Source organism: Alnus glutinosa, chromosome 8 (assembly GCF_958979055.1).
Source record: "Alnus glutinosa chromosome 8, dhAlnGlut1.1, whole genome shotgun sequence".
In the NCBI taxonomy this organism is placed as follows: Eukaryota; Viridiplantae; Streptophyta; class Magnoliopsida; order Fagales; family Betulaceae; genus Alnus; species Alnus glutinosa.
This window is the reverse complement of record NC_084893.1, coordinates 29,433,678-29,450,146: the sequence shown is the minus strand read 5'-3', so window position 1 is coordinate 29,450,146 and position 16,469 is coordinate 29,433,678. Positions and strand designations below refer to the sequence as shown.

Sequence of the window (16,469 nt, the reverse complement as noted above, 5' to 3'; positions counted from 1 at the left end):
TGTCTCTTTTACTAGAGGAGCTGCATGTCCTGTTTACTTCTCCTTTGTAATTATGTTTAACCTTATTTCGATCAGTTGTAATAATTTTCTATATCCAATGTGAGACATTGTTTATTGTAACTATTTTTTCTTTTCTTTTCCTGTACGTAATATTTGATTTAAAATGTGTTGGAGTCTTTTATTAAAAAAAAATATCTTATAATTTTATATTAATTAAATAAATGGGTCTGACCAAAAACTGGTAATAAAACTGGCCAGCATCAATATGTACGTTAGAAAGAAAATAAAATAAAATAAAATTGTGCCATGCACAAGTTGTTTGCTAGAGAAAGTCGATCTATGCCCAAAAATTTCATGTTGAGATTCATCAGGGCTTTTCTCAAAAAAAAAAAAATTAATTTGTTTTTCTAGGTAGAAGATAGACCGTTTAATTCAATGTTAGGAAACATGTGTTACAAGTTTTTCAAAAAATAATATTTATGTATAAAAAAATGTTGTTTGAAATTAATGTTTTTAATTAGTCTCTCACCCTCCAACCCTACCCAAGAAAAAAAAAAATTCTTCGTTAGATAGGCCACTGCATAACTCAGGAGAATTTAGATTCCCATAAATTTCCAGGGTTCCCACAAAATTAATATCTTTCTTTGTTTCTTTAAAAAAAAAAAAATTTGTGTGTGGAAATTAATAGGAATTAACTTTTTTTCAATGTTAAAAAATCATCATTTCATTAATCACACGCTTAATAATAATTTTAAAATTTACTTCAATTTTTTTAAGAATACTTAAATATACATATAATACATACGTGGTATTTTGGGAGAAAGAGAATCTTTACATTCATAGGAGTCATGAAAATATCGATAGTTACTTTTGAACATTAAAGTTCGAGTACTTTTATACCCTCAATCATTCAAAGTTCGTTTCAAAGCCATGTAAGAGAATATGGAAGTTGGTGTTAAGGCCGGCTACATTTTTCTTAAATTTTCAGTTTGAGTTACTGTTTCATTTAAAGTCTCTATCTCTAGTATTATTATTTTTTCCTTGGTAATTAGTATGTGCAATAGAATTATATATATCTCTAAGCCTACGATATGATGCTTTCAAAGTGATTAATTTGTTCAGCTAGCCGATACGAGCAAAGCCCATCGCTAGCTGAATCCATTAATGGCATTCCAAGTTTGTCGGACCATTGTTTAGGTGTAATATTATTTCTAGCTGATTTTGGGAGATCTAGCTGGAACCTCCATGTACGTGACTATTTAAACATGTACAACGAAGTTAATTACTTCCGTATATACTTGCAATAGAATCTAAAACACGCTCCAAGATGACACTAGCTAGCTAGGAGCAACATAGTGCACCGAACTCAACACTCAACAGATCGATCGAACAAATGTTCGGGGGGTTTGAAAGAGAGGGTGATCTCGTAATTAAATCGTACGATCACATGATGGAACAGTTATTTTGATACGGATCGTAGACGACTTCATAGTACTTGGGATATGGTTGATGATATGGTTGACAATTACACACCGGAAACTGTGAAAAGTCGATTTCTACCGGATTTGGGGGTTCCGGTACTTTTTCTTCTGTCGATTCTGCGTTGTCCTTCACTTCTTCGACGCTCAATATGGTGGCATAGCAAAGCTTCTTCCTTAGCGAGCGGGTCAAGTTAGCCGAGTCAACATCTTGGCCACTCACCACCAACTGATCGTTATCTGACCCTTGTATTGCCACCGAGCTCACACCTGTACGTAGAATATTATATGTAAACACTAATACACTATACATAAACACCTCGATCGAGTCCACTCACTCTACTTCTTAAAACCCGAAAAAAGTAACGAGTTTGATGCTAACCGTATGTTGTTGCGGCAATCTTCATGGCCTTGGTTCTGCATTTATCACTGCTCATTTCCACCTTGATAACTATTTTTTGCTGCGCGCAACATAAGATAATTAAAGACAGTAAGCAACTAATTAGGTCAAGTTTCAGAATTCACTAGTAGTACTTGTATTGCGTTGATCTTGGTGTAAGATTTACCTTCATGTTTTTGCGGAAGCAATTATATATAATAATTAACAAGCGGCTTTAGTGAGAGAACTCTGATTAAGAAGCTTAATCTGTGTGCACGGAGAAATGAATGGAAGTTCCATTTATAGGCGTGGGCTTGCTAATTAAGAGGAGGAGGATATATTCTTGCCTGAAGCAGCTGATCGAGGCGCCAGCTAGATAATATATTTTAAGTGGGCCACAAAATGATCAACTATAAGATTTATTGACTATAACATATATAATGTCGATCGTGAGAAGGAGTATCAATTATGAAATTACAATGCCAAGAAGTGCTTCAAAAAGAAAATTAGAGGAATAAGGTGTGGCGTCACCCTCAATCATTGGTTATGACCACCTTTTGCCACAACGAAAACAGATGGGCAGTTACCCTCTCCAACAAAGAGGATGGCCACATGGCCATTCCTATCTATCAAACAAACTATCACTCCCTGCACTAGATTAAGTTTTTTTTTTTGTTTTTTTTAATTTATTTTTATAGTCAACTATAATATACAGTTATTAACAACGTACTATATAGTTGATTATAATCCCTAGAATGTTTGTTAAATTTTTTTTTATAGTCAACTATAATATACATGGCCATTCCCTAGAATGTTAACTATGTTTCATTATATATATTATAGTCAACTATAATATACAGTTATAATTTTTTTGAAACAAGAAAAAAAAAAAAAAAAAAAAAAACTTTTAATACGATTATTAACAACTATCTAGTTGATTATAAATAGCAGGAATCCAGATGCGCGAGTAGGCGTATGAGTATTCAAATTAATTCCCTGCAAAACAATATTTAGGATCCATATTTCCAAGGTTTGGTAACATTTCCAACCTTTTCTTTCTTTTTTCCTTCCTACCCAAAAAGTTAATATTAACAAAATGTGAGTGTTATCAAATGTGAATATATATGATAATAAAATGTACGTGAGTGTATACAAATATCATTTGTCTTCAACTTTGTATCACTTCAAAATACATTTTCAACCAAAACGTACACAAAAAACCTCTTCAAAAGGGTTAGCAAACACTGCCATATATATTTCAAGTGTAGCGCTCATATAGTTAGGTTTGCATAATATAGACAAGAAATGTTAAATATTGTAGTTCTATTCCTTTGAAAACTATTTGTCACTACAAAAAAATCAGGATTTTTGGACGGTTTCAAACTGTCCAGAAATTGAAAAAAAAAGAAAAAAAAGAAAAAAGAAAAAAAAAGGGTCTAGAAAACGGTCCGGACGGTTTCAAACCGTCCAGCACAAACGGTCGCTAATTCGGGATACGGACGATTTGGGCCAAACTGTCCGCAAATCCAAACGGTTTGGACCAAACCGTCCAGATCTAATTCTGGACAGTTTTCTCAAACCGTTTGGAATTAATTCCGAACAGTTTGGTCCAAAACCATCCTTAATCGTTTATGGACGATTTTGGCCCAGACCATCCGGAATTGGTTATGAACGGTTTTGACCCAAACCATCCACAAATTTTCAAACAGTTTGGACCAAAACCGTCCAAAATTCTGTATTTTTTTTTTATTATTATTTTAATATTAACCTCATAATTGGCACCCAAAAATCCCTAATACAAAATTCATTTCGACATAAATCCAAATCCATTTCCATTTCCAAAATCCAAAATCCAAATCCATTTCCAAATTCAAATTCTTCACAACAACAGTCTACTAGCTTACAAATTCAAAACCCAAACATTACAAATCCAAATATAAGTCCAAAACATTACAAATTCAAAACTCAAACATTACAAATCCAAATCTAAGTCCAAAACATTACAAATCCAAAACAATGGAGCATAATGAGCGTAGATCAATGAGATTATTTTATAGAACATACTCGTAGCTTACAAGCACTATCCCTTTTAGGCTCCACCTTGTCATGTCTCATCATCATCATCATCGGCTTCTTCTGCAGTATTTGTACATACACAAAGTTTTAGGTTTCCTCCAAATCTCTTCAAAGTATAGAACAATGAAATTTTTATGCTTCTTTGTTACTTAATGACTAATTAATGAAAAATTAAGACTAAACCAAAACATCACTTTCTTGGTTGTTTCCCCGCCATAATCAACTCTGCCTCTTACGTTGCACACTTGTTGTTTGTTTCTACAAGTTTATCATTTTGCGCTTTGTACAAAGTCTTCAAACGTTTCATCTCAACAGTCATCTCTAGTTTCCTCGGAGTAGGCGCACTAGAGATTGATTCTTGTCCTAAGGTATAAGAGGTGGATTTACAGGGAGTTGGCCCTAGCCCCATCCCGCGTACACGACCAGACCAACAGATCGACCCCTGTGAACACACTCATTCTGCAGGTGACTGATTTTCGATAATTCCTATCATCTTCGCCTGCACAAAACATAGAAATGAAAACTTGAACATACAATTAATATTACGTATTTAGCACTTACTATAGCTTTCCCGGCTGCTACATTTACAAGGTTTCCATCTTTCTTGGTATGCGAGACAATAAACATATCATCTCGGTTCGGGGTTTCTCCTGTGTCTTCCTCCTGTAATATCATTAATATTATCAGTTATAAGCTTATTATCTTACTACAGTACGTAAGAGCCATGAACGTTTTTCTATTATACATACCATTTCTCGTGCAACCTGTGCGATGCTCTTCGATCCCAAAGTGTGAAGAAAGAAGTTGTAGCCACGGCTTGTCTTGGCCTTCAATGATATCTTCTATAAACTTCATAATGTTAATATGGAGATTTCTTCAACAAAATAAATAAATAAATAAAAATACCTGATCAACCGGAGACAACCACCTCTCAACTTGCATTTCAAAGTCTTCTGCATCGAAAATTGGCACTGTCTGCGCCCTACTGACCACAAACTCTATAGTATCACCTTCTTTCAAATTTAGACCCTTCTCGATCTCGTGCCTGTATTGCTTTCTTTTCTTTGCGAGGTCCATCAACGTTAACTTTTTTATGTGCTCGATGTCGTGAACAAGCTCAAAGTAGAATTTTTTCTAAACCAAAAATTAAATCTCATAGTTTAATTGGAAATATAAAGCTACAAAACTATAAATAAGAAGTGATTGACATGTCAATAAAAATTTTCATACCGTTAGGGTGAGCCACATATCTTCCTTCCTCTCCGGTGGTAACTTCCGCCAGTTATCATGCAACTGTACAAATCGACCATTTCTTTTGATCTTTCCACAAATCCTTCTAAATTTCTCACTACCCGGACCGATTGGTTGGTGGGCAGGTTGAATTGGATCACTAACCTTTCCCCGTCAGGTATGTGCCATATGTCCTTAGGACTACCAACAGTCCTAACATTCCTTCTACCTTACTTATCTGCAACTTATAAAAAAAATTTACGTTACACTTTATTATTACTAAATTAGTAGAAGATTATCAAAATAACTGACTATCATCAAATACAAAAAAATCATACCTATTGTGTGAATTTTCCCATCCCGTAAAATATGAGGCACCTGAGTAGTATCGCTATAATGTGAAGTCTCAGGTCCTAATTGTGCTGATGATCCAAACTTCATATCATGTGCTTCACATTGCTGAGAATCTACGCCCCCTGTGTCTTGTTAGGGTCCTGTATCGTATCGTCTGACCCTACAACTGGTCGCTCATGTAGTACATACTGAGAATTTACGCCCCCCTGTGTCCCGTCAGGGTCATGCGTCATATCATCTGAACTTACAACCGGTCACTCAAACGGTGTGCGGTTTATAGGCGTCCAAAAATCCCTTGTCGGTAGTGGCGTCATTTGTTTGGGGGCCATGCCTACCTGCAAACACATTAAAATGAGTCAGATTTAATTGTAAATAAAATATACAATATGCAGCAACAGAAACGACATGCTTAAAAAATAAAAGTGAGACGACTATAAATGGATGAAGTTCTGGTCTCAAATTAATCTTATGCAAGTCTTGACGTGCTTCGAGGTTGTATTTGGTATTTCCATTCATGTTCAATAGCGTGCCAAGTATGTTATCAACGACATTTTTATTTTGTGTGCATCACATCAATGTTATGGCATAGGAACTGATCTTTTCAGTAAGACAAATCGTATAATATACTTCGCCTCTTCCAATCAACTTCCCCCTTGGGCAACTTTTGTCCAGTCCTTACCTGACTAACAACACATTCTAATTGTCTTATGATCTCATTGTCATCTGACACTTCGGGATGACTATCTATTTCTTGCGCACCGTTGAATCATTTCTTATTTCTTCTCCATGGATGATCTGGAGGCAACCATTGCCGATGGCCCATAAAGCACCATTTTTTACCATAAGTTAACCACGTTGATTGAGTTTCATGCTTACAACAAGGACATGCTTTCCATCCATATGTACTCCAGCCTGACAAATCATTGTATGTCAGAAAGTCATTTATCGTCCACATCAAGGCTGAATGCGTTGTGAAATATTTTTTCGAGATTACATCAAAAGTTTGTACCCCTACTTCCCATAGTTCCTTCAACTCACTTACAATGGGCGCTAGGTACAAATCTATACTTTGTCCTAGAGCACTCGAACCAGGGATACTCAAGCTTAACATAATATACGGTTGTTTCATGCACATCCAGGAAGACAAATTGTAAGGTACTAACATTACCGGCCACGTACTGTGACTATAGGACATGTTTCCAAATGGATTGAAGCCACCTGACGGTAAACCTAGCCTCACATTTTGCGGGTCTGATGCGAAGTCTAGGTAACGTGAATCAAATGCCTTCCATACTTCTCCATCAGCCAGATGCCACAACATATCGTCTTTTGTATGGCCTTGAGCATGGCACTTCATATGTGGCAATGTATGATATGACATAAACAACCTCTGTAGCTTTGGTATCAGAGGAAACCAGTGCAACACGTTGACCGGCTTCTTTTTTTTTTCTTTTTTTTTTTTTCGAACTATTTATCAACCCATCTTCATTAGTTACGTCATCCTTCCACCTAAACTCATCGCATGATGTACATTTGTCTAACTTTTCATTTTCTCTCCAAAACAACATACAACCTTTGCGACAAGCCGATATCTTCTCGTACCCAAAGCCCAAATCCCTCATGTACTTTTTCGCCTCATATGTGTCTTTAGACAAACTTGCATCCGGATACATCAGCTTGTTGATGAATTCCAGCAACATGGAGAATGATGTATTGCTCCAACCGTCCATACACTTAATACTATATAGACTTACAATAGCTCCCATTTTGATATGTTTTGTATTTTCATGGAGTGGCGTATTGGCATCCTTTAGTAAATCTTCTAACTTATTCGTCCCCTTGTTAGAATCTTCAATTTCAGCATCCACATATTTGGCTTCGGCTTCGGCTTCGGCTTCAACTCCCACTTGAGACCCATTGACTTCTACACAAACATCGTGCATCACAAAAACATCATTAAGCATATCTTGCATCCCACTAGATCCCCCATGTATTGGAATGTTATCCACTTGACCCGTCCTAGGAGCTTCAGATATTGCCTTGTTATCAGCGATAGGGACAAGTGATTCCCCATTTATTATCCACTCGATGTAACCCTTAATAATCACAGCACCTAACGTTAAATAGGCAAATACAACTTTATTGGACCATGATTTACTCATTTCACACTTCTTACAAGGGCACACAATGACCCATTTTCTGTTTGAATGTTCACGTGCAAATTTCATTAACTCCATAACCCGCGAATATACTCTCACAAGCTTCTCGGCTTTCTCATCCAATTCTTGTCTATCTTTCTCACTATATCACAAAATAATCCAAATATTTCAAGATAATTGTCATGTGACTTTTTGTCAATTTTAACGTCAAAACACTAATGGAAGCCCACAAAATCAAAGAATTTGACTTATGCATTCTAAATGACCCAAAAACCCATGTCTCCACCAACAACAGTGGACATAAAATTAAGAGTGCCAAAAACTTGGGAAGCCTACCCAAATTTTTGTTTCGTTAGGCCAATAAGGAAAATATGATAGAATTTTAGCCATAATTACAAATAATAACATTAAAATTGCATATGAAGAAAAGTCACTGAAATACGAATGTGGATATAAGCAATATTGAAATTAGTTCAAAAAATTTAATTAAATGTTCCGTTCAAATTTAGAACTAATAGCTAATCATTTCAATATCGCCAAAGAAATATGACAATCAATGTAACAAGACATGATATATCAATCATCAAAACATATTCACCAAAAATGAATCTCCAAAATTCTCCCATTTTTGGTCATCAAGGGAAAAAGGGACAAAGTCAACATCAATGTCAAAGTCGAGCAACCAAGCAAACCAGCACATATAAAAAAGAATTGTCACAAAAGCTACACCACAAGCATATCGCCACTCTCTATCTCTACATTAGTAATTAATTGCACAAGCTGACATGCGCCCATTATGTTGAAAAATCTGCTTTGCGATTTTGTCTTAAAGAATCAACGGGTTTTTTTTTATATATATATATATATATATATATATATATATATATATATATATATATATAGATAAATCAAGGGGGTTATTATTATAATACTATATATCTTTGATCTGAAAAAATTAAGTTTGGTTTCCCGTCAATTATAAGAAATCCTGATAAAGGACAAAGTTCCACCTACCTTAATTTGTAATCTTTATTTTGTTTTATATATGTGTTTCTTTTCTCCTTGTTCTTATCTCACCCACCAAAAAAAAAAAGGAAAAAAAAAAAAGAAAAGAAAAAAGAAAAAAAGGCAAATCATTGCATGTACGTAAGAAATGTTTTATGGTGGGCGTGAAAAATGACTTCGCAAGCCTCACACAAAAAAATGACCAACGCCAACCCCATGCGAGCTAGATTCACACAATATTAATGGTGCTCCCACCAAAACATTGGAAGATGAAAAATCATGATGAAAGCCAACGAGACAAGCTAAAAAGTGCTGAATTTTAACATCAACAACATGATTCTGCGTGGCTAAATTTAACTGTAAAGACTCATCATCCTAAAGCCAAAGTATGAAGAAATTGTTACCATAATTCCATTAGCCAAACAAATTAAAGATTAGCCATAATATTAGCCAAACAAGATTAGCCAAACAAGCTCACAATTTCTTAAAATTAACGCGCCTTAGTATATATAAATGAATCCCACTTTGTACATTCAATACGTGTTGGTTTGGAAATGTAGGGTTGCTGCATGCAACTTCATTTTCTCCATTTTTTTTTTTAATTAGAAGTCAAGAAGTTTTTAAACCATTGAACAGAGTTCTTAGGATATCTTTTGAGCTTGTCATTATAATCAACAAAATAGAGACCAAATCTTGAAGTGTATTTACATTAGTTATCTCTACAAGTGATTGTATATCACTTAAACTCGATCTATACCTGTATACACGTTCAACATTCTTTATATATAGAACAAATCTCTACTCAATTGAGTAAGGAAGCAACAATCAATATATTCTGTCTTTCTATAGACATAAAATATTATCAAAATTAAAACGGAAAAAAAAAAAAAAAAAAAAAAAAAAAAAAAACACACACACACACACACACACACAAATTAAAGTCCATAATATGCAAATTATCATCAACCTAATTAAAAATTTAAAAGGAAAAAAAAAAGTGAGGAAAAAATTAAAAATAAAGAAATAGTTACACTGGGCGTCGGCCGATTGAACGTCAGGGCATCGGGGGTGTGGCTCCCGAGCTAGCAGGGACGCTTCAGGGTGTCGCCAGCGAAGGTGAGTAAGGGCCGGTCGGGATCGATCTGTGACAGAGAGAGAGGCCGGATGGAGTACGAGAGAGAGAGAGAGAGAGAGAGAGAGAGAGAGAGAGGGGTAAATTAGTTTCTGGACTTCATCGATCCTAGTTATATTTTTAGAACTAGGGTTATAGACGGTTTGAAAAAAACTATCTGTAATTTTCTAATTACGGACGATTTGATTCAAACCGTCTATATATTTATAGACGGAGAGAGAGAGAGAGAGAGAGAGAGAGAGAGAGAGAGAGAGAGAGAGAGAGAGAGAGAGAGAGAGAGAGAGAGAGAGAGAGAGAGAGAGAGGGGGGGGGGGGGTAAATTAGTTTATGGATTTCATTGATCCTAGTTATATTTTTAGAACTAGGGTTATAGATGGTTTGAAAAAAACTTTCTGTAATTTTCTAATTACGGACGGTTTGATTCAAACCGTCTATATATTTATAGACGGTTTAAAAAAAACTATCTTAAATTTTCTAATTCCGGACGGTTTTATTCAAACCGTTTGTGTTTTTAAGGATGGTTTTAGTAAAGCGCCCATATTTATTTTTTTATTGACGGTTTAAAAAAAAAAACGTCCATAAAACTTTTTTAGTGAGCCCTTAATATAACATATTGACACATCACTCAATCTAAAAGTTTAAGCCTATGGGTTTGAGCCCAACTATATATGCTATATTAATTGCCCACACTTATGATATTTTTTTTAATGTGGGACTCAAACCCTTCTACGTATACTCACACATATATACTCAACAAATACAACTAATTATGAGTTAATTAGTATGAAGGTGCTACAAGTGATCCTCTGAGTTAATTATTTTAATAAGGGAAAAGTACATAACTCTCTTAAACATCCACCTCATTGTCAATATCTCCCCCTCCCCCCAAACAATTGTGTCAATCTCCCCCCTGAACTACCGAAAATTGTTAATGTCCCCCTAATGACAAAAATACCCTTAATAATTTTTTTTTTTAAGAAAAAATTATACAAAACAAAAAAAAAAAAAAATTAAAAAAAAAAAATAAAAATAAAAATGGGTTTTATTTTTTTCGATTGTTTTTAGTACTTTTTTTTTTTTTTAATAATTTTCATATATTTTTTCGTTTTTAAAAAAAAAAAAAAAAAAAAATCGTTGTTTTTCATTTTTTTTTTATTTTTAAATTTATTTTTCGTTTTTTCCTTATTTTTTAAATTTTTTTAAATTTTTAGTTTTAGTTTTTATTTTTCGAATTTATAGGACATTTTTGTCTTATTAAAAAAATATTAGGATATTTTTTGTTTTTTTATTGGTCTTAGAGAGGGCATTGACATATTTTGGTCGTTTGAGGGGGGACATTAACACAATTGGTCGTTTGGAAGGACATTGATTATTGAATAGTAACTTGATGGGGATATGTGTATATATTTTTCCCTTTTAATAAATTAATTTTGAGACTTTGCAATTACTAGTCTTTAGAATTATATATACATATCCACCCGGCCCTCTCCCGGTAGATAAACAACGACGACCTGGTCCCTTCCATGCATTGGAAGTCAAATTAATTCTGCTCTTAATTTTACAAGTCTTGTTTCGTTTAAATTTGCCCATGTAATTAATCTTAGTGCAATGCGTCTTGTGTCGAGGAAAAAACGCAATTTTAATTCGTTTGGGTATTGAATTTTTAGAATTAGAATTGAATTCTTATTCTAATTGAGAATTTCGAAGCAAAAAGTTGTGTATAGGTGTTGAATTTTTAGATTAGAAAATATTATTTTTAATAGTAAGAAATGATTGGAAGTTTGAAAAGTTGTATATAACGATTGGTATTGTGAAAAGTTATGTGAAATAATGATTTAAATAATAATAATTTAATTAAAAAATAAATAATTTTTCTTTTTAAAAGAAAAAACAAAATTAAAATTAAAATTAAAAATTAAAAATTAAAAATAGAAGCAAGGGGTGGCTGCCGGTTGGCAGCCACCCCCAGTGGTCGGGGGAGGCCGCGCGGCCTTCCCCAAGTGGTTGGGGAAGGCGCGCTGCCACCCCCGGCAACCTCAGGGGGTGGCGCGAGGCCAACCCCTAGATTTAAAGGTGGCCGCGCGGCCACCCCCAGTGGTCGGGGGAGGCCGCGCGGCCTTCCCCAAGTGGTTGGAGAAGGCGAGCTGCCACCTCCGGCAACCTCAGGGGGTGGCGCTAGGCCAACCCCTAGATTTAAAGGTGGCCGCGCGGCCACTCCCCAGTGGTCGGGGATGGCCGCGCGGCCGCCCCCAGTTGTCGGGGGAGGCCGCGCGGCCTTCCCCAAGTGGTTGGGGGTGGCGCGCTGCCACCCCAGTTGTCGGGGGAGGCCGCGCGGCCACCCCCAGTGGTCGGGGGAGGCCGCGCGGCCTTCCCCAAGTGGTTGGGGGTGGCGCGAGGCCAACCCCTAGATTTAAAGGTGGCCGCGCAAGGCCGCGCGGCCACCCCCAGTGGTCGGGGAAGGCCACGCGGCCTTCCCCAAGTGTCGGGGGTGGCGCCCCCGGCCACCTATGGTGGTGGGAGTAATTTAAATAATAATAATTTATTATTTATTGATTATTTAATTAAAAAATAAATAAATAATTTTTTTTAAAAAAATTAAAATTAAAATAAATAAAAAAAAATGATGCAGGGGTGGCTGCCGGTTGGCAGCCACCCCCGCTGGTCGGGGCGCGGCCACCCCCGCTGTTCGGGGGTTACCGCGCGGCCACCACCGCCCGGGTTGGGGGTGGCCGCGCGGCCACCCCCAAGGGGTGGCTGCCAACCGGCAACCACCCCTTGTGTTTTTAATTAATTTCTTTTATTTTTTTTATTTAAATTTGTATTATTTTATTATTTATATGTGGGACCCACGCGCTTTTTGGGAGACAGTTTGTTCTGCGCGTGGGGCCCAGCCAGTACTCAAATTGTCAGCTTAAAATTCAAACAAAATTCGGGTCAAATTCGGGTATTCGGGCGGGTGGGTGGGTTTTAGAAAAAATCCGAGTGGAATAATTATTCCACTCGGTTGCCAAACACAAGTTTTCTTCTATGTATCCAAACCAACCAAAAATTCTAATTAATTAAGAAAAAAAGAAAAAGGATGATCCCTTGGAGTAAAGTCAAATCATGAAGGATCGATAATTGAGCTAGCTGGAGATCATTTCATCAAGTTTAGTTGGCACGAGTCTAACTAAAATAAGCAATTAATTAGTTTTACGTTAAATGTTAATAAAAAAAAAAAAATAGTTGATATCACAGAAATAGGTTAAAAATAATAAATATAATTTGTAGATCTAAAATGATCGATATTGCAGTATATTACATATATACTTGAAGACTCTCTTATTGATCATCTCTCTAATAATTAACAAGCGGAGGCGGGCATGAATCAGCCCGTGTATATATTTTTTTTTCTTGGCATTTTGCTTCTTGTATTTCGGATATCAGATTAAAACTTTCTGTCTTTTAAAGTTAGAATGCTTTGAAAGTTTCTAGATGTGCTAACCTAGCTTCGTGCACATGTTTTAGCTAAATGAGCCGTTATCCACCTTATATTTGGTAGTATTTTCACAAGTTCTTTTATTCTTACTTTCATCAAGATTAAGATTAATGAGAAAGATTTCCCTTATAACCTTTTTCCTATTCAATTAAAAAATAAATAAATTAAAAAATTTGAATTAAAAAAAAAATGAAGAAGAAGAAGAAGAAGAGAGGCGGGCAAGTGTCGAACAATATTAGATTACGCGTTTATCCACTTCCCAATATAAATTCATTTTCTCGAACTCGATAGTGCTTTATTTTGATGTTTTGATTATTAATTAATTGGTAAATACTTTGGCAATGTTTCGAGTCTTTCTTAATTAATACTTTGGCTTGGAGTTTTTTTTTTCTTTTTTTTTTTCTTTTTTTTAACAACTCGAATTATTCTTCATAAATCATCAAATAGTGATCCAATAATTAGGATCTAGGGACAATCTGTTCCCTAAGAACAACATCAGAAATATAACTGGGAGTCTCTTCAAACCACACACGATCTAAACAAAAGCCAGAAGCCTCCTTTGCGAGGCCGTGTGCTGCATAATTTAATTCTCTAGGAGCATAAACAAAATGGATAGATTGAAAAAAGTGAAGCTCCCTCTTAATAGCCTCTACAAAATGCCCAAGTCGGGAAAGATAAGGCAACAACAGCAAAATTGAAGACTTTTCTTATTCAACCTTCAATGGTTTCTGGAACTCTTGCGACACTTTAATAGACACATAAATTAATTGTAAAATACGTATGTGGTGCTATAATAAAAGACCGTTTATGGTTGATGTAACAAGAGGTATAGGCAGTCCTCTTGCGTTAATTAAAAACATACCGGATATTTATAAATGTATCGAGGAGATGTGTTATTTGTACACTTTTTTTTTTTTTTTTTTTTATAAATATTGCACACATATATATACTCATATTTAGTGTAAGACGTATGTATATATATATATATATATATATGAAACCCATCTCACATGTATAACTCCTACATCAAATGTGAGTACGTACAAAGTATATAAACATATCATTTACCTTCAACTTTATGTCACTTCAAAATACATTTTCAACCAAAACACAAAAACACCGTTTCAAAAGGATTAGCAGACACGGCCATATTTTTGGAAAAATAATCATAATATACTTTTTTGTCTAATCAATTTATTGGGTTGAGCATTTTGTTGGGTTGAAGATGTGAAGTGTAGTCTAGGGCTCATAGCCTCGTATAGTTAGGTTTGCTTGCATAGTATAGACAGAAGCTTTTAAATGTTGTAGTTATGATCCTTTGAAAGCTGTGTATATTCTTAAAGCTAGAGATTGATAATTTGGAAAGTTTTTTAATGAGCTCATAATATAGAATGTTGAGACATCACTCAATCTAAAAGTTTAAGCTTATGAGTTTAGGCCCAACTATATACTATATCAACCCCGTACTCACACTTATGACATATATATTTTCAATGCGGGACGCAAGCTTTTTAATTTTTATTGATGAATTAAAACTTTTATAACCAACACCAAAACAATACAACTCTCCGGTGAAAACTGGAACTCTTCCAAAAGGAAACACTAACTCAAGTAACTACCGTAAAACAGCAGCAAACATCACAACCACAAAACATTACAAGATGCAACAAGCAGCTACTGCAAACAGAAGCAAACCCACAACATCTAACCACAAACAAGCTACAACAAGCAGCAACCAAGATAGCTGGAACCATAAAACAACAAAGAACTAAATCCTACTCACTGTTAACCAGCAAACACCAGCAGGAAACAAGTTTATCCAAACCAGCAAGCACAGTCATTCAAGCCAGAATTATACTCACCAAATACAACTAATTACGAGTTAATTAGTATAAAGGGACTCAAACCTTTCTACGTATACTCACACATGTATACTCAACAAATACAATTAATTACGAGTTAATTAGTATGAAGGTGCTACAAGTAACCCTCTGAGTTAATTATTTTAATGAATTAATTTTTGAGAGCAGTTACTCTTTTAGAATTATATCCACCCCCTGGCCTACCGGTAGATAAACAAACTGGTCCCTTCCATGCATTGGAAGTCAAATTGGCAATGGATCCTAAAAAGGATCTAGGTCTTTCTAAGGGTCTCACGAAGCGGTAAACAAGAGCAAAATGACTCGTTTTGGAGCCTCAAGCGAAAAAGGCATGCAACAACACCTAATATTAGTTGTTGCAAGGGAAGTACTGCCAAGAACCGATCAAAAAGAGTCGAAGAGGAACAAACGCTGGCTACAGTTTGAATCTTAACTCTATATCTATTCACTTTAATTTTAGTTAAATATTTCACGTGTTAGACCTGACTTGTTAAGGAGGAATTTGAGAATGTAAGGGAGAGTATGTTGATATCAATTAAATTATTAAATTGACAATTTCTTGAATAAGAGTAAAAGCAATGTGATCGAGTTTCCCTTAAGTTAGGAGAATGAAGGTTTTCAATTTCGCCAATGCGCAATGTCATAGTCAAATTCCTTTCCCCCTGAAGCTGTGGATCAATGTAGAGGGCTCAGCCTTTTAATTTGAGGCTAAAATCATTGGGAAATTAATGTAATTGTGGGGGAAATTAAAGATGTAAAATTCCCTAGTCTTTCGGCCGCACCGTAGAGGATTTCAGTCAACTTTTATAGGGGACTAGTTTATTTTTTTCGCATTTCTTTTGCAGTTATCCGGGTATGTTTGACAAAGAACGTAATAAAATAGAGTAGTGCTTTTTAGTATTTATGTATATTTTTTTTTACCTTTTTATATTTTTCAATAACAATAAATATCAAAATATTCTTATTTTTTTCACCTTTTTATATTACATAAATAATTTTTTATTACCATTCAAATAAAAAAAAAATTACTACAATACAATTTTTTTTTTATTTTCTATACAATTTTTTATTTTTTTTACTTTATATCATATCATCACTTTTTATTAATTTTAAAATTAACAACTTATTACTCTATTATGTACAAATATTTGCCAAACAATCTCATCAATCGTAGGAAGTATTTTTCCTAGATGATTGTGTATATGACGTATATCAATGACGTAATTCAAAGCATAATGATCCTAAAGCGTGATTGAATTTGGCCATGATGACTTTGACTAGATGAATACAACCAAACC

The 16,469-nt window shown here is 35.1% G+C and overlaps 1 protein-coding gene across 1 annotated transcript; it reads right to left on the bottom strand.

Moving 5' to 3' along the window:
• Positions 1 to 1,266: 1,266 nt before the first annotated feature.
• LOC133876434 (heavy metal-associated isoprenylated plant protein 47-like) lies at positions 1,267 to 2,158 on the bottom strand. Its single transcript, XM_062314714.1, has 3 exons — positions 2,045 to 2,158; positions 1,861 to 1,939; positions 1,267 to 1,748 (listed from the first exon to the last, which is right to left on the bottom strand). Exons 1-3 carry the CDS (start codon positions 2,048 to 2,050, stop codon positions 1,444 to 1,446), a joined length of 390 nt encoding a protein of 129 aa, XP_062170698.1. The 5' UTR covers positions 2,051 to 2,158; the 3' UTR covers positions 1,267 to 1,443.
• Between the last annotated feature and the right edge of the window lie 14,311 nt (positions 2,159 to 16,469).